At 38.0% G+C, this 23,420-nt stretch overlaps 1 protein-coding gene across 1 annotated transcript in view; it reads right to left on the bottom strand.

Moving 5' to 3' along the window:
- Positions 1 to 4,480: 4,480 nt before the first annotated feature.
- LOC129485369 (N-acetylated-alpha-linked acidic dipeptidase 2-like) overlaps positions 4,481 to 23,420 on the bottom strand; it is a 61,545-nt gene continuing 42,605 nt past the window's right edge. Inside the window, exons 5-9 of the mRNA XM_063642025.1 lie at positions 10,196 to 10,382; positions 8,601 to 8,702; positions 7,102 to 7,227; positions 5,220 to 5,406; positions 4,481 to 4,976 (exon numbers count right to left, since the gene is read on the bottom strand). Of these exons, the coding sequence (XP_063498095.1) occupies positions 4,924 to 4,976; positions 5,220 to 5,406; positions 7,102 to 7,227; positions 8,601 to 8,702; positions 10,196 to 10,382 (655 nt within the window). The 3' untranslated portion in view covers positions 4,481 to 4,923. The remainder of the gene's footprint in view (positions 4,977 to 5,219; positions 5,407 to 7,101; positions 7,228 to 8,600; positions 8,703 to 10,195; positions 10,383 to 23,420) is intronic.

Raw genomic sequence — 23,420 nt, 5'->3', positions numbered from 1 at the left:
GGAATCACACCTCCAAAAACTGGTTTCAAGCCAGTCCCATAACCTCTATGACTTTCTCCATAAGATATTAGTAAAATCATTACATAACTTTGTCAAAGTTAAATTATAGGTTAGATCTTGTATGCCTTAATGGCTCATCCAATTCTATTAGGCCTTCAAGATGCTACTTCCCCTATTATAGAAGAGCTACTTACTTTCCATGACCACGTTCCTATAATTATTTTCCTAATAGTTCCCTTGTCCTGTAACAGGATGAGTCAGAAGCATCGACAGACTCGCATCTTCAGAGCTGAGCTTCCCCGGAGACAGAGTTCCTGGCCCTTTTAAGGGCTTACAACTCTAAGGGGTTCCACGTGAAAGGGTTGTGATGGACTGAGAGCACATGTGGTTAGAGTTGGTGGGGGGGGTTAATCTTTTAACCTCAGGCCTGGTCATCAGTGGCACCAGCTGGTCTTGCCACTGACTTCATTCCTGTTTTCAACTTTTACTATCTCCTCCTCTTCAGAGACAGGAGACAGTAAGAGAAATGGCTTCTCTCCTCAGTCCTATTGTAGCAGGACGAGTCGCAGACAAAATTCCTCAGACACCGGATTAAAGAAGTAAGAGGTTTTTTTATTTGGCCGGGAGCATCAGCAGACTCGTGTCTTAAGAGCCGAGCTCCCCGAAAAAGAAATTCCTAGCCCTTTTAAGGGCTTACAACTCTAAGGGGTCTATGTGAAAAAGTCACAATAGATCAAGTAAGTGTGAGGAATGTGACTGGGGGCTACATACATCAGCTAACAGTACAAAAGGTTTTACAGTGCTTTCTCATACAATGTCTGGAATTCACAGATAACACCAGTAGTTTTGGTCAGGGGTTAATATTATTATTTCAACCACCAGGGCCAGGTGGTGGTGCCAAGGTCGTCTAGCTATTTATCTTCTGTTTCTTTCCAACATTTTGCTTTCTCCATTTTCTCCTGTCTTATAAACTAGGGAAAAGGGGAGGTTGGGGAGAAACTGGGAAGGACAATAGGAGAAGTGGTGATCTCATACCATATTTCCCCCCTTTGAGAATTTTCACTTTTTAGTGGGAGTTCTCACTCTCATCCTCACTTTCTGAGTCTCTTTGTGAGATAGAGCGATAGTGATTCATATAATACAAGTGTGCTGAAGTTTTCTGATGAACCACAGTAGCAACAAAACTTTTTATCATTTGAAAAAGCAAGGGTAACACACAGGGGAGCAGCAAGCAAGTTCCTATCACTAGCAATACGCCTACAATGAGGGTTTTAAATCCTCCTATAGCTGGAAACCATTTTCCAAATAAAGACTCAGGATTAAACTCGTGCCAAACCTATACAGGCGCATGTGCCACCTTTGTCATGTCCCTGACTATGTTTTCAATCACCTGTCCTTGATCATCTATTTGTAGGCAGCAAATGGTTAAGTTAAATTTTCCACAAACTCCTCCTTCAGCTGCTAGCAAGTAGTCCAAGGCCAGTCTATTCTGATAGATAGCATTCCTCATTTGGGTTTCCTGCCAAGCTAAAACAGTCAAAGCTCTGCCAGTTTCATTAGTTGGGGGAAAAGTACCAGCTTGAGCTGTCTCCGATCCACGAGAGGGCGCGGAAGCCCAAGGGATCAAAGAACTGCCTGCAGAGACTCAGGGACTGCGAGCTGTCTGTGCTGACGCCGCGCTCCGTGCGTGGTCCGGAGGACCGGGGCGCCCTGGACCACATGGTCAGGGTGACCACCAGCCTCTAACAGCCCCGCCGTGGCCCTCGCGTGCCAGATCGTGTGCCCAGAGAGCTCCCTGTGCGCGGGGAAGAGGCAGCTGGTGGTGCAGGAAATCCTGGCGGCTCAGGAAATTCTGGCTGAGCGGCGGGGGGTGGAGAGGTAGGCACAGGAGGCGGGTGAAGCGGAGGGTGCAGAGCAGCACAAGTGGCCCTGCCCAGCGGCAGCGGGCTCCCGGGAGGGCTCCCCAAGAGCCGGCCTCCCACCTGCCCCGCTGCCGGGGTCCTGGGGCTCTGCCTACCCCGCCTGGCGGAAGGCCAGCCTCCTGCCCCTGCAGCGCCTGCGGCAAAGCAGCTTGCGGCCGAGCTTGGTGGTGTCCCAGGTCCGCCTCAGCAAGGCGCCTGTGCCCAACTTCCAGCCCCAGAGGCCGGCGCGGAAGGGCAGCACCAAGGACAGTGGCCACCTGCGGATACCCAAGTGGCCTTACAAGGTGGCCAAGGAGGAGAAACCAGAGGCTGAGGAGGCCGAGAAGAAGCGCCAGGCCAAGGTGCAGGAGAAGCGCCCGCCAACCTGGAAGAAGAGGATGTGAGAGTCCGCGGGTGCTTGACGCCAGGTTTGAGGACAGGGTGAGGCGGCGGGGCTGGGCACCATGGCCGCTCCCAGGACCACCAGGCCACGTGCGTTTCCACGCTGTCTTTCCAGGATGCTCCCAGGAAGGGGCTGGGGGAGCCACATGGATTCGCCTGACACCAGCCACCCTAGCCATCAGTACACGTAGCGGGCATGTTGCCTGAAAGGCTCCCTTTAGAGAACCTCAATTAAGATTTGTTTAAAAATCAATTTATGAGGCCGGGCACGGTGGCTCACGCCCTAATCCCAGCACTTTGGGAGGCCGAGGCTGGCGGATCACCTGAGGTTGGGAGTCTGAGAGTAGCCTGACCAACATGGAGAAACCCCGTCTCTACTAAAAATACAAAATTAGCCGAGCATGGTGGCACATGCCTGTAATCCCTGCTACTCGGGAGGCTGAGACAGGAGAATCGCTTGAACCCAGAGGCAGAGGTGGCAGGGAGCCAAGATCACGCCATTGCACTCTGGCCTGGCAACAAGAGCCAAACTCTGTCTCAATTTTAAAAAACTCAATTTATTAAAGGGCATTTTCTGTGTAATTTTGTATTTTTAATTATTATCCAATTTGCCAAGTTTTACAAGTGATAGGGCCCCTTGTATCCAAGGCAGTTTTAATACACTTGCCTGAAGATGTTTTATTTAAAATACTGTTTCTAGCAATAAATATTTATGATATCTGTAGGAGTTTACACAGAAATCATGGGATTCTCTCCTTTTTGGCTGTTTGCTTTGGTCTTTTCTTCTCATTGTGGGTGCACGTGCACACTGGATGTTTTTATTAGTTAGATTAAGTGATGCCAGATATTTCTATTTGATGGAGGGATTGACTCATTCAGCCACATGATCAAGTGAGAAAGAGATATCATATTTTATTGTATCTATTTAAAAAGTATTATCCATACAGTCATATATTGGGGACAAACATTTATCATCAAATTATAAAACAATGCAGAGATAAGCATGTATGTATTGCTAGAATTAAACTCATTTTAATCAAGGAGTTTTAGATAAACTGGATACAAAAATCTTTAACATATTCAAAATAGATATGAGGAAAACGTGTCATTTGATAAAATGGGGAAATGTAATTAATGATTACCAGAAACACAAAATTAAGCCATATATGCTCTTAAGTAAATCGAATCCAGACATCCTTAAAATGTAAAAACAGGTTGCAACAAGAGTAAGGAGCCCAGAATGATGCAAATTAAGGGAATGGGAGGAGGTGATGTTTAGAACAAGCAAAGAGAATGCAATGGGAAGCAAACTTATTTTAGGCAAATTCTCCTGGAGTGGACCAGGCAGCCCTCTCTTCCAGACTCAGTTCCAAAGAGTCCCTTATGTGGGTATTTCTTTTATTTTTCCTTTGAGGACTGCACTTGGTGTTTAGTTCAACCTCATGCAGACCTCATGGAATTTCCAAGACTTGGGGCCTTGGCATTGTGGAACCTTCCTGCCACATGTACATAATTCACAGCATTACCAAGTCACCACGAGCTCCACGCTCATCTCTGTCAGCCCAGGACCCAGCCAGGCAGTGTCACGTGGTCTCCCAGGCATGGCTTTCCAAGCTGGCTATCCCTGCTGTGGAAGTTCTGAAGGCACTGGCCCAGGGAGCTGAGCTTGGGCCTGTCCTAAAGCTCCACAGGTGACTGCATTGCAGCCCACGTGGAAAGCTGCAGCTCTAACACAGGCATTTTGAGAGGCCTCAGTCGCCTTTAAGTGGCACTTCCAGGACACCCATCCTAAGCTCTCACAAATGGCTCCACCTTCCCAAGGATGTCCTATTGTCATTGGAACAGCCAGTGTCAGGCAGCTTCTGCTCGGGCTGACGTAGCATCTGACCCTTGGTGGGTTGCCAGACATTCCTTCCTGTTTCCGCCATGGGAAGTTAGCACTGGGAATGGTATGGAGCCCCCACGTCTACCCTAAGCCTTGGGTGTCTGCTGCTTCCAGGTCAAAAATGGACATTTCTGGTCCTGACCAGACACTACCACATTGTAACCGATGCTCTACACACTCCAGGGATGTGTAGAACAGCAATGGCAGGACAGCAAACAGTTGGCGATTTCCCCAGGTCCCACGGTGTTCCAGAGTGGGCATGTTGGGTCCCTGTTCCCAATGTGTTCCAGCCTTACCCAGGTGCACAGGGTACCCTGGGACCAACACAGGGCTTGTCAAGTAATGCTCCTGGTGTCCACAAAACAGCTCCAGAGATACCTGCATTTTGAAAAGCCTGCCAATACTACTTAGCAAAAGAAAGAAAAACTATTGACAAAGATGCCAACATGGACAGATCTCAAAATAATCATGCTGACAGCAAAAAGCAAGATGAATGGTTGTCTAGGGATTGGATGAAGTGGGAAGGAAGAGTTGGGAGGGTGAGAATATAAAGAGATGAGAGGAAGCTTTTTTGAGATAATGGGTGTGTTCACTATTTTGATTGTAGAGATCATTTCACATATGTAAAACTTCCAATTTTATGTTTTAAATAACACAAAAACTCATTTTTTTAAAGAAGAAATGTATGATATAAAGAAGGATACAATCCATCGGTAACTCAGCAAACCTAAGTTGTCATTTGTTAAAAGCAGCATTGCTTTGGGTATGAGGATCAGCATTTCTGAACTCTAATAAAGGAAGAAGAAGAGTATGAACTGAGTGTTTACTCCCCATGCCGACATCTCATGAAAATGTAAAACTAAAATAATACAAGAGCAAATGTTTTAAAATTCCTAGCAGCAGTAATCCAAAATGATATAAGTGCACTGAATTTTAGTTTAATATTATTGTGAACATGGTTGCCTGTATTCCTTCTAAAAGGGCAAGGAATATCTTTGCAAAATTGGTGGACTGATAGACTCATCCCTTACCTTTTGCTGGATAGCCTGGAGTGAGTGGGTCACCAGCACCATTCAAATTTAACACATTTCCTCTCTGGGCTGCAGTTCCAGGAAGATTCCATCCTTTGGGATATGGCTGTACCTCAGGAGCAAAGTAGTCAGCTGGATCTGAGTACAAGATGATTCCTATGGACACTGCTAACATGGCATTTTTAACCTGCAGGGGCAGTGTGCAATTCATAATGCAGATATGGCAAATGGTTGGCTTATTCATATAAGAAAGACATTAATTTAATAATGGAAGGATATTTAGACACTGCCTTTTACCATACAATTACACATTCAGTTCTCTTGGCTTTGAACACAATTTCTCTCCTGTTAGACCTAACAGACTTCCATTATTCCACGGAATTCTAAATGAGTTATCATTTCTTCTGTGAAACATTCCTATTACAACCTGCAACTGTAGAATTAATGTCCCTTCTTTGTAGTTCTATATTTTCTATATTATAGGATAGCTCTTAATGTATTAACATATCTTTTAAATGTCTATCTCTCCTATAAGGCTGAGGGTGTTTTTGAAAACATGAACCATGTCTTCTTAATTTTAAACTACTGCCCTGTGAAATCTTGCACATCATAGAGCAAGCATCCTACAAACATTTAAGGAACTAAACTGATTTAAAATTGTACGCAGAGCAGTCATATTTGTGAAAAACAGCACAGGGTTTTTGTAAACATCTTTCTAAAAATCCAAACTGGCCAAGAATAGGAAAATACACCCTGTGAGATACTAAATTCTTCTTCACCAAAAGTATTGCAGCAGAAGATGGATAACAGTCTTGATTCATAAAAAAGCATTCCAATATTTAGAGAACACCCTGTTATATCACTAAGAGTACAATCTGTCACAACTTTTTGAAGGAAAATTGATGATGTCTATCAAAATTTTGAAAGAATATACACTATTATTTAGCCATTTAATTTCTATGAATCTATACTACAATAATCTTCACACAAATTTCTGAAGCATATATGGACAAAGATGTTCACAATGAAATTATTTGTAATAGTAACAAATTCAAGATAAGACAAACATCGTCAGTAGTAGAATGGTTAAATAAATGGCTTGTCAATTCTGTGAAATACGATGCCATCATTTAAAACAGTGAGGTAATTAATAAGCAGTTATATAGAAATTACTAAGTACCAGCCACTATCCTAAGTGCTTTCAAAGAAAGTCATTTAATAAGGACTCTGTGAGATTGGTGCCCTCGGCATTCGCATTTTATATATGAGGAAACTTTGCAACAGAGAAGTTAAGTAACATGCTCACAGTAAAATATCTAGAAAGAATAGGAGCCAGACTAGACCAGAACCCAAGTGATAATGGATCTAGGTTTCTATACTCTTAACCAATGTATTACATAACTCTCAACATGTGGACATGAAGAATATGAGTCATGGCTGAATGAAAAAAAATAAAGTCTTATAATATAGAATGTAAAAGTAAATAAATAAATATATGTAAAATGGGCATATAGGGACGGATGTATTTATATTTCACAGAATTAGGTTTGAAAAAAGCTATTAAGATTGATTATATCTGAATAATGAAGTGGGTAATGCAGAGGAGCTTTTCATTTTTTACTTTATATAAATTTCCTTCAATTAAATTTCTAAAAGCAAATATTACTTTTGTAATAAAAATGATTAGAAATAATTTTCTTGTCCAGGTATGTGAGAAAACATAGAAACATGAGTTTCTGTGTACCCATGACAAATAGGAAAAAAAAAAAAAAGAAAAGAAATGTTTGAAAGCAATTTGGAAACAGAGAAGCAAGTTGGTCATTTACATTTACAGAATATATATATCCTCTCATTCTCTGTAGAAAAATAAATAATACTGTACTTTATTTCCTCTGAAGATTTTTCCATATCTTGCAATAACAATCTTCCCAGTACAGTGGATGCCCATCTCTCTTTCTAGTTTGAAAAAGTCTTCAGTGAGAGCATAGTTCACATATACAAGATTTCCCTATAGGGAAAAGAAAATATATATAATACTGCTAAAATTAAAGAAAAAAAAACAAAAAATAAGTTTGCTTCACAATACTGCATCATCAAAAGTGTTTCTTTATTTGGGGAATAATAAACAGACCCACGGTAATTATGCAGAAGTCATTAGAGAATCTTTTAAAATCCTGAAAAGGTTTAAAAAAGGATAATGCATAAAAGTTATTTATTTGTTTATTATTTTGGAGACGGAATTTCACTGTCCTCCAGGCTGGAGTACAGTAGCACTCCCTCGGCTGACTGCAACCTCCTCCACCTTCTGAGTTCAAGTGATTCTGCCTCAGCCACCAGAGTAGCTGTGATTACAGACATGTGCCACCACGCCCACATAATTGTTGTATTTTTTAACAGTAGAGATGGGATTTCACCATGTTGGCCATTCTGGTCTTGAACTCCTGACCTCCAAAGATCTGCCCGCCTCAACCTCCCGAAGTGCTGGGATTACAGGTGTGAGCCACCGCACCCAGCCAGACATATCTAAACAGTATGTCCTGTGTTGAAGAAATTATCAGTGTATAAAAAGCCACAGGGAATAGAGTAAATAAATGTCATTTTAAAGATCCTAACTATATTTATTTAATTTCCAACCATTGCATTAATTTAAGAACCTCTATGGTATGATCTGTAAAATCCTATCTATGAATCCATAAAATATTCAAATTATGAAAAATGGAAAGAAGCTTGTAAAAACACCTACTGCTGGGCAGAAGCAGTGGCTCATGTCTGTAATCCCAGCACTTTGGGAGGCCGAGGCCAGCAGATCATCTGAGGTCGGGAGTTCGAGACTAGCCTGACCAACATAGAGAAACCCCTGTCTCCACTTAAAAAAAATACAAAATTAGAAGGACGTGGCGGCATGCACCTGTGGTCCTAGCTAAGCGGGAGGCTGAGGCAAGAGAATTGCTTGAACCTGGGAGGTGGAGGTTGCAGTGAGCCGAGACCGTACCACTGCACTCCAGCCTGGGTGACAACAGCGAAACTGTCTCAAAAAAACAAAACAAAACAAATATAAAAACAAACTAACAAAAAAACACCTACTGCCTCACTGAAAGGCATGTTCAGCAGTTTGTTATTTCAGACAGTGGCAACTCCTTCAGCAGGGTCAGTTTTTAATGTATTTGTTTTGTTTCTTTTTTCTCTGTCTGGTGTTCTCTTCTATTTTATTTTATTATAATTTTTTTTAATTTGAGGGATGAGGTTTTCATAGTACTGAATATCAAACAATGAACCCGCATGAATGATTCACCTAATTTCCTTGGTTTTAGTCCTCTATACAGGTTTTACATTGCAAAAGAACCATTTAAAGACTTGGATTACAAATGTATTTTATTTTACCTCTGGCATGCCTTGGGCTGAGAAAGCATTATATGGTGGCACAATATCTGTAACATTCTCATAGCCATCTGGTGGTGGTTCGAGGTATGATGTTTTGAAAATCTAGCAAGAATTAAAATATGTCAAGTTAGAGAGAAAAATTCCAGATTATTATTAAGATATAATTCATTTTGCCATCAAGTATATACTTCAGATTAAGCATCCTGGAACTAGGTTATATAATTAAATAGATAAATTACACTGACAACAATGAGAAAGAGCCTTGTCATTATTAATGTCTTCCTAATAATAGAAACTTTTATAAATGCATGCAATCTCAGGTAACCAAAACTTTCCTTATAAAGTGTAACAGCAGAGCTTCAAAGGTGGCACTTTGGTGATCCTCTTTTTTTGACTATGCCTATTCAGCTTTCTTGGTGGGCTCCTTTTCTTTCATCTTTATTTAAATAATATTTCCCCATGTTTCATCCCCAGCCCATTGCTTGCCTCTGTACTCCCTCACTGCGAGACTTCATTAAGTATCAGAATTTTACTAGTAGCTAATATGCTTATGATACTTACCTTTTCAGATTCATATATTTAAATGTTTGGTGGTTATTTCATCCTGGATGTCCAAACTCAACATGTTAAAATTCAAATTTATCATCTCTCACCCTGGGACTGCTTTTGATCTGCATTTCCTACCTCTATTAATAGCTTCAGTCATTAGCCACTCACACCAGACAGTCGCGGAGTCATCCTCAACTCTATCTTCCCCTCCTTCCCCAAGTCAATCACTAATCATGTCCTGCTAATACATTTCCTTACTATTTCTGAAATCCATCCCTCTTCCTCATTCCTACTAACATCCTAAAACTTTATTATCTTTTACCTGGACTATTGTCTTAAGACAACAACTTTAACCCATTGCTTAGCCTAGGTGTAATCTACAGAGGACCTTGTCTATCTAAAATGCCCCTCTAGCCACATCCTTCCCCTGCTCAGGACTTGTCATTGGTGCCCATGAACTGAAGTTGAAGTTTAAGCTTCTTAGGACAGCATATACGCCCTTCTATGATCTGTTCCCAGGACATATTTACCGGTTTATCTCATATCATGGCCCATTTTGTATTTTACACTTTTGAAATACAGAAAATCATTACATTCTCCCAATAATACTAAGCTAATATATGCCTCCAATCCTTTGCCAATATTTTGTCTTTTGTTGAGAATTCTCTTATCCTATTTTGTCACATGGTTATCTCCTTACGTCCTTTCATGACTCACATGTCAAGACTTCAGGAAACATTGTCTAACTCCCAGGCTGGGCTGAGTGACCCTTTTCTCTGTAAATAATGAACTCTAATCATAATCTTCATAGCACTTACCATACTAATTTGAAGTCTGAAGTATTCCATTGTCTGCCTCAACTTACTTAGGCAAAGGAACCATGTCCTAGTCTCATTCTGGCCTCAGGACTTAACACCATGTTGAACACATAGTGGATACTGAATAATTCACTATTAACAAATTTCTACTTTTACTTGACCCTACATTACAATCCACATAAAACGGTTGGATTGCAAAATATAAAAGGTACCAACAATTTCACATACCACAGTTTCATGTTCATCCACAATCGATATACAGTTGGCATTTGTCTCATTGGGGTAAGATAAGAGGACATCATAATGAACCAACTTGGGTGAATCTAGTCCAAATTTCTTCCACTGGGTTTGAATTTTCTTGGCAAGCAAGAAATTTTGTTCTGTTCCTGCCAGATGAGGAAGCTTTGTAAAAGAACTAAAATGAAAATAAAATATAAGAGGGTGTTAAAGACTATGCTCAGACGATGTGCCTAAAAACTATTCTAAATGCACTACTTATGCTTTGGGCATTAAGTTGTCATTCCTATATGATAGATAAAAGAAACACAGCTAATGCTACCAGTTTCTAGATAGGCCAATTTTTAAGTTATTTGTGTACAACTGCAGTTTTCATATTATGCTTCCTCAGAAAAGAACACATTCCATGGTAGACACAATCAGCAAAGACTCAGATATGAGAAGACAGCCTGGAAGAATGTCATACTTCTATACCAATAATGTTCCTTTTTGCTGCTTGTCAGAGAACAGAGACATTTTGGAAAGAAAATTAGATCTTAATATCTCGCGGGGACCAACTTGGGCACTTCCACGTTTAACTTATGTATTTCTACTGTTGATTGTAGCATGTATGCAGTTATTTATTTATCTCACTGATGTCAAAGTCCATGCATTTTAATTTTTCATATCCCCTAGTGCTTAGTTCTTGTCTTTTACCCAAAAAGTGCAGGCTTGCTGAATTTAATTTGGGCAGTGTTCTCTTGGTTCTGGATGTAAATGGGTTGTAACATTTAAGTGACCTCACAAACATAGTTCTTAGTGAGATTTATTTTACTTGGGGTGAATAATATTTTTAAAGTCCCTGGCCAGGCATGGTGGCTCACACCTGTAATCCCAGCACTTTGGAAGGCCGAGGAGGGTGGATCAACTGAGGTCAGGAGTTTGAGACCAGCCCGGCCAACATGGTGAAACCCTGTCTCTACCAAAAATACAAAAAAATTAGCCAGGCATCATGGCAAGCGCTTGTAATCCAAGCTAGTTGGGAGACTGAGGCAGGAGAATTGCTTGAATCTGGGAGGTGGAGGTTGCAGTGAGCCGAGATCATGCCAATGCACTCCAGCCTGGGTGACGGAGTGAGACTACGTCACAAAAAAAAAAAAAAAAAAAAAATTAAAGTCACCCATCATCAGTAGAACAAAAATAAACCCTTTAAAATTTTTTTGTTAACCAGACAACAGCCACAAAATATACAGCAGTAAAAGGAAATTAACATGTATTGAAAACCTGTTGTATGACAAGCACTCTACATTCACTTTCACATGTGTTTTCTCATTTAATCATCACAATCTTTCTTCCATCATCCCCATTTGGCAAATGAGGACACTGACAGAGTGGCTGAATAATCTACTCATAATTTTACAGCTAACAAATGCTGGAACTGGAATCCAAAATTGTAGTTATCTGATCCTGAGAAATAATGATGTTTCTAAATAATTCATCTGCTGTTATTACCCATGTGCTTAAAATTCTTCTACAACTCACTGTACCCTGCATTAGAAAGTTCACACCCCAACAAGGCATCTAAAGCACTTTTAGGTTAGATTCTCTCTTCTGTCTTTTCAGATTAATTCCACATCACTCTCTTATAAACTCCTCTACTCTCTGTCACTGAGTATACTTATTTTTCTCATAAAATGATTATGATCTTTACTATCTTTTAGCCTTTGCACAATGTCTTATCTCAGCCAAAAATATTGTCCCATCTACCTGAATCTTCCTCTATCACCACTTCTAATCACTCTCTTTTCTCATCTGCAAACTATAATCATCCATAAGGACTCTTCAAGCATCATCTTCTCTGAGAAGGTGTCCTTCTCTATATCAGAAAATGAAAACTGCAGGTATCAGATGTTTAATTTCTTACCATATTTATTTTTTAAAAGTACAAATGCATTCAGACAGAAGTTATTTTATATGTATAGGAATAAAAAGGCAAAGCGGCTAGAGATATTTAATTTCTACTTTATACAATTCATTATTTTTGTTTCTACATAGAGCAGATATGATTCTTGCAATTAGAAAAAAATATATGTATTTCCTTAAATTAGGAGGGAGGATTAGCCACGAATTTTTTGCCTCCCATCTTTTCAAGAACTCCCTGAAATGAAATAGAGAAGTACAGAAAAAGAGTAGGAAGGTATAACATCCTTTATTTTATATCAGGGTTTCTCCGTATGGTCTCAAGATGGGCATTACAGCTCCAGGCATACATATTCACCCAGTAACTTCAGGAGAAACAAGTACAAACTGGAACAACTATTCCTTCTTTTGTGTTTAACAAAGGAACATTTTTGTAGAAGATCTTAGCTAAGTTTTTCTCCCATCTCATTAGGCAAAATAGGGTCATTTACCCCTTCTCAAATCAATCATTGCCAGAGGGAGGATAATGATTGGCTTATGGACTAATCAAGAGATTCCTGGGCTGGGAGGAAGGTAACCTTTACTGAACACATACCCTCCTGAGAGAGGGAGAACACTCACAGTTGAGGCTCTGTTAATAAGAAAGTGGCTGGGAGAAATACAATTGTTCCCACATTTAAGCCCTTTAACTCAATCTTCAAGCCCTCCTTTGCCTTCTAAACTCTTCTGCTGTGTTCATTTACCCTTTAGCTCTGCAATCAACAATTCACTTATCTCTTCAGCACCTTCTCTGAATGTTTCCTTGACCTCCTTGTCTTTCTTTTCTGTTTTTTTTTTTTCGTTTTTTTGATGGAGTTTTGCTCTTGTTGCCCAGGCTGGAGTGCAGTGATACAATCTTGGCTTACTGCAACCTCCGCCTCCCAGGTTCAAGCGATTCTCCTGCCTCAGCCTCCCGAGTAGCTGGGATTACAGGTGCATGCCACAATGCCCAGCTAATTTTTTGTATTTTTAGTAGAGGTGGGGTTTCATTATGTTGGACAGGCTAGTTTTGAATTCCTGACCTCAGGTGATCCACTGTCCTTGGCCTCCCAAAGTGCAGGGATTACAGGCGTGAGCCAACGTGCCCAGCCAACCTCCTTGTCTTAACTGGTTTCCTCTGAGGACCCTGCTCAGCTGCAGGCTGTTTTGTTTTCCATGACCCCATATATCTCATGGCTAAAGTTCAGCTAGGAGGCCTTACTCTCCACTGGCTGTTTCAAATATATCTCTTTTTTCTTGTTTCCAAACTAACAGCTTTTTTGAAGCTTACAACAAAAGTCACCACCCACTACACCTTCTAGGTATGTACTGTCATCTACAAAACTTTGAGTCATGCCTCTTCATTCATTAAAGTTGGGGGCCCCTAATATGGTGTATTTCCCTCTATCCCTGTTCTTGTCATCATTCTTGGTGTGTAATATTTGTATGTGGTTGGATGCAAAAGAAAGGAAAATCAACACCAACAAGATATTTAATCATCACGAAAACCATTCAAAGATTGTTTATCAACTTATGCATATTATACACTAAAGCATAATACTAATAATATAAATAGAAAATGTTAATGTTTAATCAAGAGCATCACCATAATTTAGTTCTGATACCTCACGTCATTTTCTAGGAGCTTTCTTCTGGACACTTGATGATACAGTGCAAATACTTCAATAGTGTTAACATCTTACCTGGCCTTTTAAGTTAAGCAAATTTAAATGTAAGCACTCTGTCTCACTTGATAAGACATTCATGGCTGGGCACGGTGGCTCATGCCTGTAATCCCAGCATTTGGGAGGCCGAGGTGGGCGGATCACCTGAGACCAGCCTGGTCAACATTGCAAACCCCGTCTCTACTAAAAGTACAAAAACTAGCCAGGTGTGGTGGTGGGAGCCTGTAATCACAGCTACTCAGGAGGCTGAGGCAGGAGAATTGCTTCAACCTGGGAGGTGGAGGTTGCAGTGAGCTGAGATTGTGCCACTGCACTCCAGTCTAGGCAACAGGGCAAGACTGTCAAAAAAGAAGAAGAAGAAGAAGAAAAAAAAAACCTCTGCCATTCTACTCCATTGCATGAGCTATATATAGACTGAGTCTCTCTTCAAGTGATGTTCATTCCTACTCCTTCTTTTCCTGTATCATCAAAAAAGCACCTCGCAACAGACATTTTGAACTAACCTCTTGATATCTGATGTGCCTTGATAATACATAAGCTGAAATTTAATAAGAACATTATAGCTGATTTATTCCTCATTACAATAGCTCACTCGAGTTCATCCATAGACAATAACATGGAACCTTGTGATCTCAACAGCACAGATGGGTAGAAAATAGATATACTACTCAACTTATGGTGAGGTTGTGTCCCTATAAACCCATTGAAAGTCAAAAATATTACTAAATTGAAAATGCATTTAATATCCTGATAAATCCATCACAAAGTTGAAAAATTCTAAATCAAACCATCATAAGTCAGGGATTGTTAACTGTAGTGTGTATGTACTTCACTCGGTATATCTGTCTGTAGGGTTTAACTGGAGTATCAGAAGAAAAGAAGAGAAAGAATGGTGCAGAAAGATATTTTAGGAAATAGTAAACAAGACCTTTCTAAATAAATGGAAGACATAAATTTCCATTGTCAAGAGGCTCAGAGAGCCTAAACAGGCTAAATTTAAAGAAAACTATGCCTAGACACATAGTAAAACTGCCAAAAATCAAAGACAAAAATGATACATGTTACATGATTTAATGACTGTAAACTTCTCATCAGATAACATAGCAGCTGGAAGACAGTGAAACATTTAAAGTTCTAAAAACTTCATGTGTATTAGCGGAGTCAACCCAGAATTCTATATCCAGGAAAAATATGTTTGGAGAATAAAGTTGAAGTAAAGAATTTTATGGATGAAGAAAAACTAAGAATTTGTCACCATCAGACTCCACATTACAGGAAATACTTAAGGAAGTTATTCAGACTCAACAGAAATAGCACAGGGCAACCTAAATCTTCAGAAACCAATGAAAAGCATCAAAAATGATAAATATCTAAGAAACATGAAATACTAATTTTAACTTTAACTGGTTTACAATACATATACACGTTCAAAGAAAAAATATAACATTAATATAGCATTATTTTTTGAGGTTTATATTTCATGTATGTATGATACATATGACAGCTACTTTATAAAGGATGGTGGGGGAGAGAGTAAATGGATATACAGAAATGTGAGTTTCTCCATTACATATTAAGTGACACAGTAGTAAATTTAAGAATACAGTGAAACATTATAGATGTATTATATAAGTTTTAGAGTATCCACTAAAAAGTATAGCCAAAGAGGTATAGCCAAAAGATAAATTGAAACAAAATAAAATTTCGTATATTTTCCCCACTATCCAAAAGTCAGAAAATGAGTAAAGGTACAGAAAGAAAACAGAAAACAAACCATAAAGTGGCAGACTTAAGTTTAATTATATCAATCAATAACTATATTATATGTTAATGGACTAAATACCCACAAGGCAGAGGTTACCAGAGTGGATAAAAAAGCAAATATCTATTATATGCAGCCCACAGAAGGCATACTTAAATTAAGATTACAAAAATGAGTAAAACAGCAAATGACAACTGTGTTCTCTCTATAGAGGGTACACTTTATTTCTAATGAAAGTGATAGTTAAAAGTAAGTAGATGGAAGAAGACATCCTATATAAACATAAGTATTAGAAGGCTGACATGGCTCCATTCATATGAAATAAAATAGACTTAAAAGATTATTACTAAAGATAACTAAGCACATTTCATAAAAATAAAAGGTCATTCTGTTTTGAAGACATAACATCCATGTGTATATGCCTAATGAATGAGCCTCAGAATACATAGAGCAAAAACTGACCAAATTAATGGGACAAATAGACAATTTCGCATTCGTGGAGAAAACTATAACATAGCTCTGGATTAAATTTGACCTCCTCCCAAATTAGTAAAGAAATAAAGGAATTACCCTACCAACCAGCTAAAAAAGAAAAATCATATGATCACATTAATTGATCCAGAAAAAGCACTTGACAAAATACAACACCCATTCATGATAAAAACCCTCAGCAGTCTTGGAATAGAGGGGAGCTTTCTTAACTTGACAAAGAGCATCAACAGAATACCGACAGCTACATCATACTTAACGGTGAAACTAAATCTTTCTCCTTAAGATTGGTAAAAAGAAATGAATGTCCATTCTTACTATTCTTATTCAACAGAGTAATGGAGGTTCCAGTCAGCACAAAGAGGCAATTATTCTTAAAAAAGTAAAAGACATACAGATTAGAAAGAAAAAAGAAAAGAAACGTTCCCTTTTTGAAGATGACGTTATTGTCTACATAGAAAATTTCAATGAATCTACAAGAAACCAACCAAACCAAACAAAGAAACCAAACTCTTTCCCACCTTCCAGCCAAGTCTAGTGGCTCACATTTGTCATCCCAGAACTCTGGGAGGCCTAGGTGGGAGGATCGCTTAATACCAGGAGTTTGAAACCAACCTGGGAAATATGGCAAGACTCTGTCTCAGAACACACCCCCAAAACCAAAACAAACAAACAAACAAAATTGTCTTAGAGTTCAGCAAGGCCACAGGATGCCACATCAATACACAAACACAACAGTATTTCTATATGCTAACAACAGTTTATGTGGAAATTCAAATTAAAACACAATATAATTTGCATTTGCTCCAAAGAAAATGAAAGATGCAAATCTAAGAAAGCATATAAAGCATCTGCTTAATGCAAATTACAAAATGCTGATAAAAGAAAGATGATCTACAACTGGAAACACACCACGTTCATGTAATAGAAGACTGGACACAGCAAACATGTCAAGAATTCCCAAATAGCTCTATAGGATTACTGTAATTCCTAGCAAAGCTCCACAAATAGTTTTTTAGACAAATATGTGTTTATTATATATTTTAAATGAAAAGGTAAGGGATACAGTATAGCTACAATAATAGTTTAAAAGAATAAGGTAAGAGAAAACATTCTATATTTTGTTGAAATCTGCTGTATCACTTTAATAATCAGGACAGTACGGTACTGGATATATAGGGCAGAATATAAAACCCAGAAGCAGAATAAGACTCTGTCTCTACAAAAGAGAGAATCTAGAAATAGACTCACACAAATACACCCAACCAATTTTTAACAAAGGTGCAAAAGCAATTAAATGAAAGAAGGATAACATTTTAATAAATGGTGATAGAGCAATTGGACATTCTCAAGCAAAAGAACAAACTCAACCTAAACCTTACATCTTTAAGCACAAAATAACTCAAAATAGGTCAGAAACTTTAACGTAAAAGGTAAATTATAAACCTTTGCGGGAAAAAAGAAGACAAAATTGGTCAAAGTCCAGATCAAAGAGTTCTTAGATATGAACACAAAAGCATGATCCAAAAAGAGAAAAATTGATAAATTACACCTCATCAAAATAAGGTTTTAACTTCTGATCTGCAAATGAGGGTGGGCAAATAGACAAATTACAGACTGGAAAAAAATATTTGTTCACTGCATTTCCAACAAAAGACATATCTAGAATAGAACTGACCCTTGAAACATAGGTTTGAACAGCATGGGTCCACTTATATATGAACTTTTTTCAATAAATATATTGGAAAATTTTTTTGAGATTTGCAGCAATTTAAAAAAAAAAACTCATAAATGAACCACATAGCCTAGAAATATAAAAAAAGAACAGGTTTGTCATGAATGCATAAAGTACATGTAAAAGTATTTTATCATTTACTGTTTTAAAATAACATGAATCTATTATAAAAAGTTAAAATGTATCAAAATATATGCATACACTTACAGACTACATGGTGCCATTTGCAGTCTAGAGAACTGTAAACAAACATAAAAATACAATATAAAGTCATAATTATGTAAAATTAACTGTAATACATTGTGTACTGCAGGAATACATTTGTAGCAACAGCTTATTGCTCTTGCAGTGAGCTTGTGCGATGACTATCTGCTTAAACCACTGTATGATATTAACCATATCCCTAATCATCACTACGTGAACAGTTTGTTTCTCCAGTAAATTGCTTACGGCAGTTTAAAAAATGATCTCCCACGGTTCTCATGTAGTTCTCACCGTGTTTAGTATAATACTGTAAACCTTGAATAACACCATGGGATCCATACGAAGTGCCACTAATGATACATCATAAGAAAAAGATGAATTGCTTGGTATACCATAGACTGAGGTGTGCAGCTGTGATTGCCCTCCATTTTCAAGGTAAATCCAGCATAAGGACTACTGTTAAAAAAAAAAAAAAGGAAAAATTTATGCAGCTGTCATGGCAGCTATGCCAACAAGTGTGAAAACCTTGTTCTTTTGCAAATTACCTTTTTTTCTTGTATTGAAAATGTAGCTTTTATGTGGGTGTAGGATTGCTATAACAAAGGCATATCTATAGACTCTAATTAATGTGATTTGAGAAAAAGCAAAGTCATTCTATGATAATTTAAAGCAAACGGAAGGTAAAGGTGGAGAATAGTATGCCTGCAAAAGATGGTTTGATAAATTTAGAAAGAAGTTTAACTTTTAACCTGTCAAGATAACAGGAGGAGGAGCTTCTGCTCACCAAGAGGCAGTGGACAAGTCTTCAGATGACATTAAGAAAATTACTGAGGAGAAAAGGCATATCTGCCTGAAAAGGTTTTTCAATGCAAATGAAAATGCCCTATCCTGGGGGCGGAGGGGGATGCTACAAAGGATATTTAAGAGTAAGGAAGAGATGTAAGCACTGAGATTTAAGGCTGGAAGGGATAGGCAAATTCTACTGTTTTGTGCAAATGCACTTGGGTTTATGATAAGGGCTGCCCTTATCTATGAAGCTGCTAACCCCCAAGCCTTGAAGGGAAAAGATAAACGGCAGCTTTCAGTCTTTTGGTTGTACAACAAGAAGGCCTGGACAACAGAAACCAATGTTCTAGATTGATTCCACACATACTTTGTTCCTGCAGTCATGAAATACCTTGCCAGGAAGGGATTGTCTTTTCAAATTCTTTTGGTATTGGAAGACACCTCTGGCTACCTAGAAACCCTGAGATCAAGTAGTCTACTTGCCCCCAAACACATCTCTCTAATTTGCCCCCTAGATCAAGGGGTCATAATAACAATTTTAAGGCTCACTGCACTCTATGGAAAGGATTGTCAATACTATGGAAGAGAACTCTGAAAGAACTTAATGAAATTCGGAAAAAAATTACACCACTGAAGATGCCATCATTGTTATAGAAAATGCTGTGAAAGCCATCAAGCCCCACACAACAAATTCCTGCCAAAGAAAACTGTGTGGAGATGCGGTCATGGCTTCACAGGATTGATGACAGAGCCAAACAAGGTAATCATGAGATTGTGAATATGGCAAAAAAAAAAAAAAAAGGTTGAGGGATGAAGGGTTTCATGATAGTAATCTTGGAAAAATTCAAAAGGTAGTAGACACCAGAAAAATTAACAGAAGATGATTTGATGGAGATGAATACTTCTAAACCAGTACCAGATGATGAGGAAGAAGACAGAAGAAGCAACGCCAGAAAACAAGATGTTATTAGACAATCTGGCAGAAGGGTTTCCATTATTCAAGACTGCTTTTGACTTCTTTTACAACACGGTCCTTTCTATGATACAGGCACTAAAACTAAAGCAAATGATGGAAGAAGAACTGGTAGTGTATAAAAATATTTTTAGAGAAAAGAAAAAGTAAAAAACAGGCATGATGTCTAAGAATTGAACAGAATGTGACTGCCTTTCCTGACTCCCCTTCTCTACCTTCTCTGCCTCTGCCATCCTTTAGACAGTAAGACCAACCGCTCCTCTTCCTCCTCCTCCTCACCATACTCAATGTGAATATGGGATGAAGGCCTTTATGAAAATCTACATTCACTTAATGAATAGTAAATGCTTTTCTCTTATGATTTTTTAAAAATCATTTTCCTTTCTCTAGCTTACTTTATTGTAAGAATACAGCATATAATACATATACAAAATACATGTTAATTGTCTATGTTATTGCTGAGGTCACTAGTAGGCTATTAATAGTTAAGCTTTGGGGGAGTTAAAATTTATGTGTGGATTTTTGACTGCATGGGGTTTCAACACCCTATGCCCACATTATTCAAGAGTCAACTCTATATAAAGAACTCTAAAAACTCTATAGGGGGGTTGAGGATGGTGGCTTATGCTTGCAATCCTAGCACTGTGGGAGGGTGAAGTGGGTATGTCACTTGAGCTCACGAGTTCGAGACCAGCCTGGGCAAAATAATGAGACCCTGTCGCTACCAACAACAAAAACAACAACAAAAAATAAACAAATAAACAAAAATTAAAAAAAAATTAGCTTGGTGTGGTGATGCATGTCTGTAGTCCCAGCTACTCAGGAGGCTGAGGTGGGAGAATCCCTTGAGCCTAGGACATGGAGGTTGCAGTGAGCTGAGATCGCAACACTGTACTCCAGCCTGGGTGATGGAGTGAGACTCTGTCTCAAAACAACAACAACAACAACAACAACAACAACAAACACAAAACTCCACAGGGGAAAACAACTTATATCTAAATACAAAATAAGCCAAAGCTGTGAATAGACTTCTAAAATTATTTCTTTATTTTTAAATTTTATGGCTACCTACTACTTGTACACATTTATAGGGTATATGTGATATCTTCATAGAAGCATACAATAAGTAATGATCAAATCAGAGTCGTTAGGATATCTATCACCTCAAACATATATCATTTCTTTGAGTTCGGAACATTTCAAATCCACTCTAGTTATTTTGAAACATACAATAAATTATTGTTAACTATAGTTGCCCTATTGTGCTATGTAATACTAGATCTTATTCCTTCTATCTAACTGTATTTTTGTACCCATTGAACCAACCCCTCAGTATCGTCCATCCTCCTCACTACCCTTCCAGTTTCTGGTAACCATCATTCTATTCTCTATCTCCATGAGATCAATTTATTTAGCTCCCACATATGAGTTACATCATGCAATATGTGTCTTTCTGTGACTGGCTTATTTCACTTTATATAATGACATTTAGTTCCATTTGTGTTGCTACAAATGATAGGATTTCTTTCTTTTTTATGCTGAGTAATAATCCATCCTGTATATACACCATAATATTTGTTGATGGAAGTTGATCATCAGGTTGATTTGGTATCTTGGCTATTGTGAATACTGCTGTGGTAAACATCAGAGTCCATATATCTCTTTGGAATTCTGATTTCCTTATTTTGAGGTAGAAACCAACCAAACCAAACAAACAAACCAAACTCTTTCCCACCTTCCAGCCAAGTCTAGTGGCTCACATTTGTCATCCCAGAACCCTGGGAGGCCTAGGTGGGAGGATCGCTTAATCCCAGGAGTTTGAAACCAGCCTGGGAAATATGGCAAGACTCTGTCTCAGAAAAGTCCCCCAAAACCAAAACAAACAAACAAACAAAACTTTCTTAGAGTTCAGCAAGGCCACAGGATGCAACATCAATACACAAACACAACAGCATTTCTATATGCTAACAACAGAGTATGTGGAAATTGAAATTAAAACACAATATAATTTGCATTTGCTCCAAAGAAAATGAAAGATGCAAATCTAACAAAGCATATAAAGCATCTGCTTCATGCAAATTACAAAATGCTGATAAAAGAAAGATGATCTACAATTGGAAACATACCACGTTCATGTAATAGAAGACTGGACACAGCAAACATGTCAAGAATTCCCAAATAGCTCTATAGGATTACTGTAATTCCTAGCAAAGCTCCACAAATAGTTTTTTAGACAAATATGTGTTTATTATATATTTTAAATGAAAAGGTAAGGGATACAGTATAGCTACAATAATAGTTTAAAAGAATAAGGTAAGAGAAATCATTCTATGTTTTGTTAAAATCTGCTATATCACTTTAATAATCAGGACAGTACGGTACTGGATAAATAGGGCAGAATATAAAACCCAGAAACAGAATAAGACTCTGTCACTACAAAAGAGAGAATCCAGAAATAGACTCACACAAATACACCCAACCAATTTTTAACAAAGGTGCAAAAGCAATTAAATGAAAGAAGGATAACATTTTAACAAATGGTGATAGAGCAATTGGACATTCTCAGGCAAAAGAATAAACTCAACCTAAACCTTATATCTTTATGCACAAAATAACTCAAAATAGGTCAGAAACTTTAACGTAAAAGGTAAATTATAAACCTTTGGGGGAAAAAAGAAGACAAAATTGGTCAAAGTCCAGATCAGAGAGTTCTTAGATATGAACCCAAAAGCATGATCCAAAAAGAGAAAAATTGATAAATTACACCTCATCAAAATAAGGTTTTAACTTCTGATCTGCAAATGAGGGTGGGCAAATAGACAAATTACAGACTGGAAAAAAATATTTGTTCACTGCATTTCCAACAGAAGACTTGTATCTAGAATCTAGAATAGAATTGACCCTTGAAACATAGGTTTGAACAGCATGGGTCCACTTATATATGAATTTTTTTCAATAAATATATTGGAAATTTTTTTTGAGATTTGCAGCAATTTAAAAAAAAACTCATAAATGAACCACATAGCCTAGAAATATAAAAAAAAGAAGAGGTTTGTCATGAATGCATGCAGTACATGTAAAAGTATTTTATCATTTACTGTTTTAAAATAACATGAATCTATTATAAAAAGTTAAAATGTATCAAAATATATGCATACACCTGCAGACTACATGGTGCCATTTGCAGTCTAGAGAACTGTAAACAAACATAAAAATACAATATAAAGTCATAATTATGTAAAATTAACTGTAATAAATTGTGTACTTCAGGAATACATTTGTAGCAACAGCTTATTGCTCTTGCAGTGAGCTTGTGTGATGACTATCTGCTTAAACCACTGTATGATACTAAGCATCTCCCTAATCATCACTACGTGAACAGTTTGTTTCTCCAGTAAATTGCTTATGGCAGTCTAAAGAATGATCTCCCATGGTTCTAATGTAGTTCTCACCGTGTTTAGTATAATACTGTAAACCTTGAATAACACCATGGGATCCATTCAAAATGCCACTAATGATACATCATAATATAAAGATGAATTGCTTGGTATATCCTAGACTGAGATGTGCAGCTGTGATTGCCCTCCATTTTCAAGATAAATCCAGCATAAGGACTATTGTTAAAAAAAAAATAAAACGGAAAAATTTCTGAAGCTGTCATGGCA

This window comes from Symphalangus syndactylus, chromosome 6 (genome assembly GCF_028878055.3).
Source record: "Symphalangus syndactylus isolate Jambi chromosome 6, NHGRI_mSymSyn1-v2.1_pri, whole genome shotgun sequence".
In the NCBI taxonomy this organism is placed as follows: domain Eukaryota; kingdom Metazoa; phylum Chordata; class Mammalia; order Primates; family Hylobatidae; genus Symphalangus; species Symphalangus syndactylus.
Note: the sequence above shows the minus strand (reverse complement) of the source record. Positions and strands in the feature narration are given on the sequence as shown.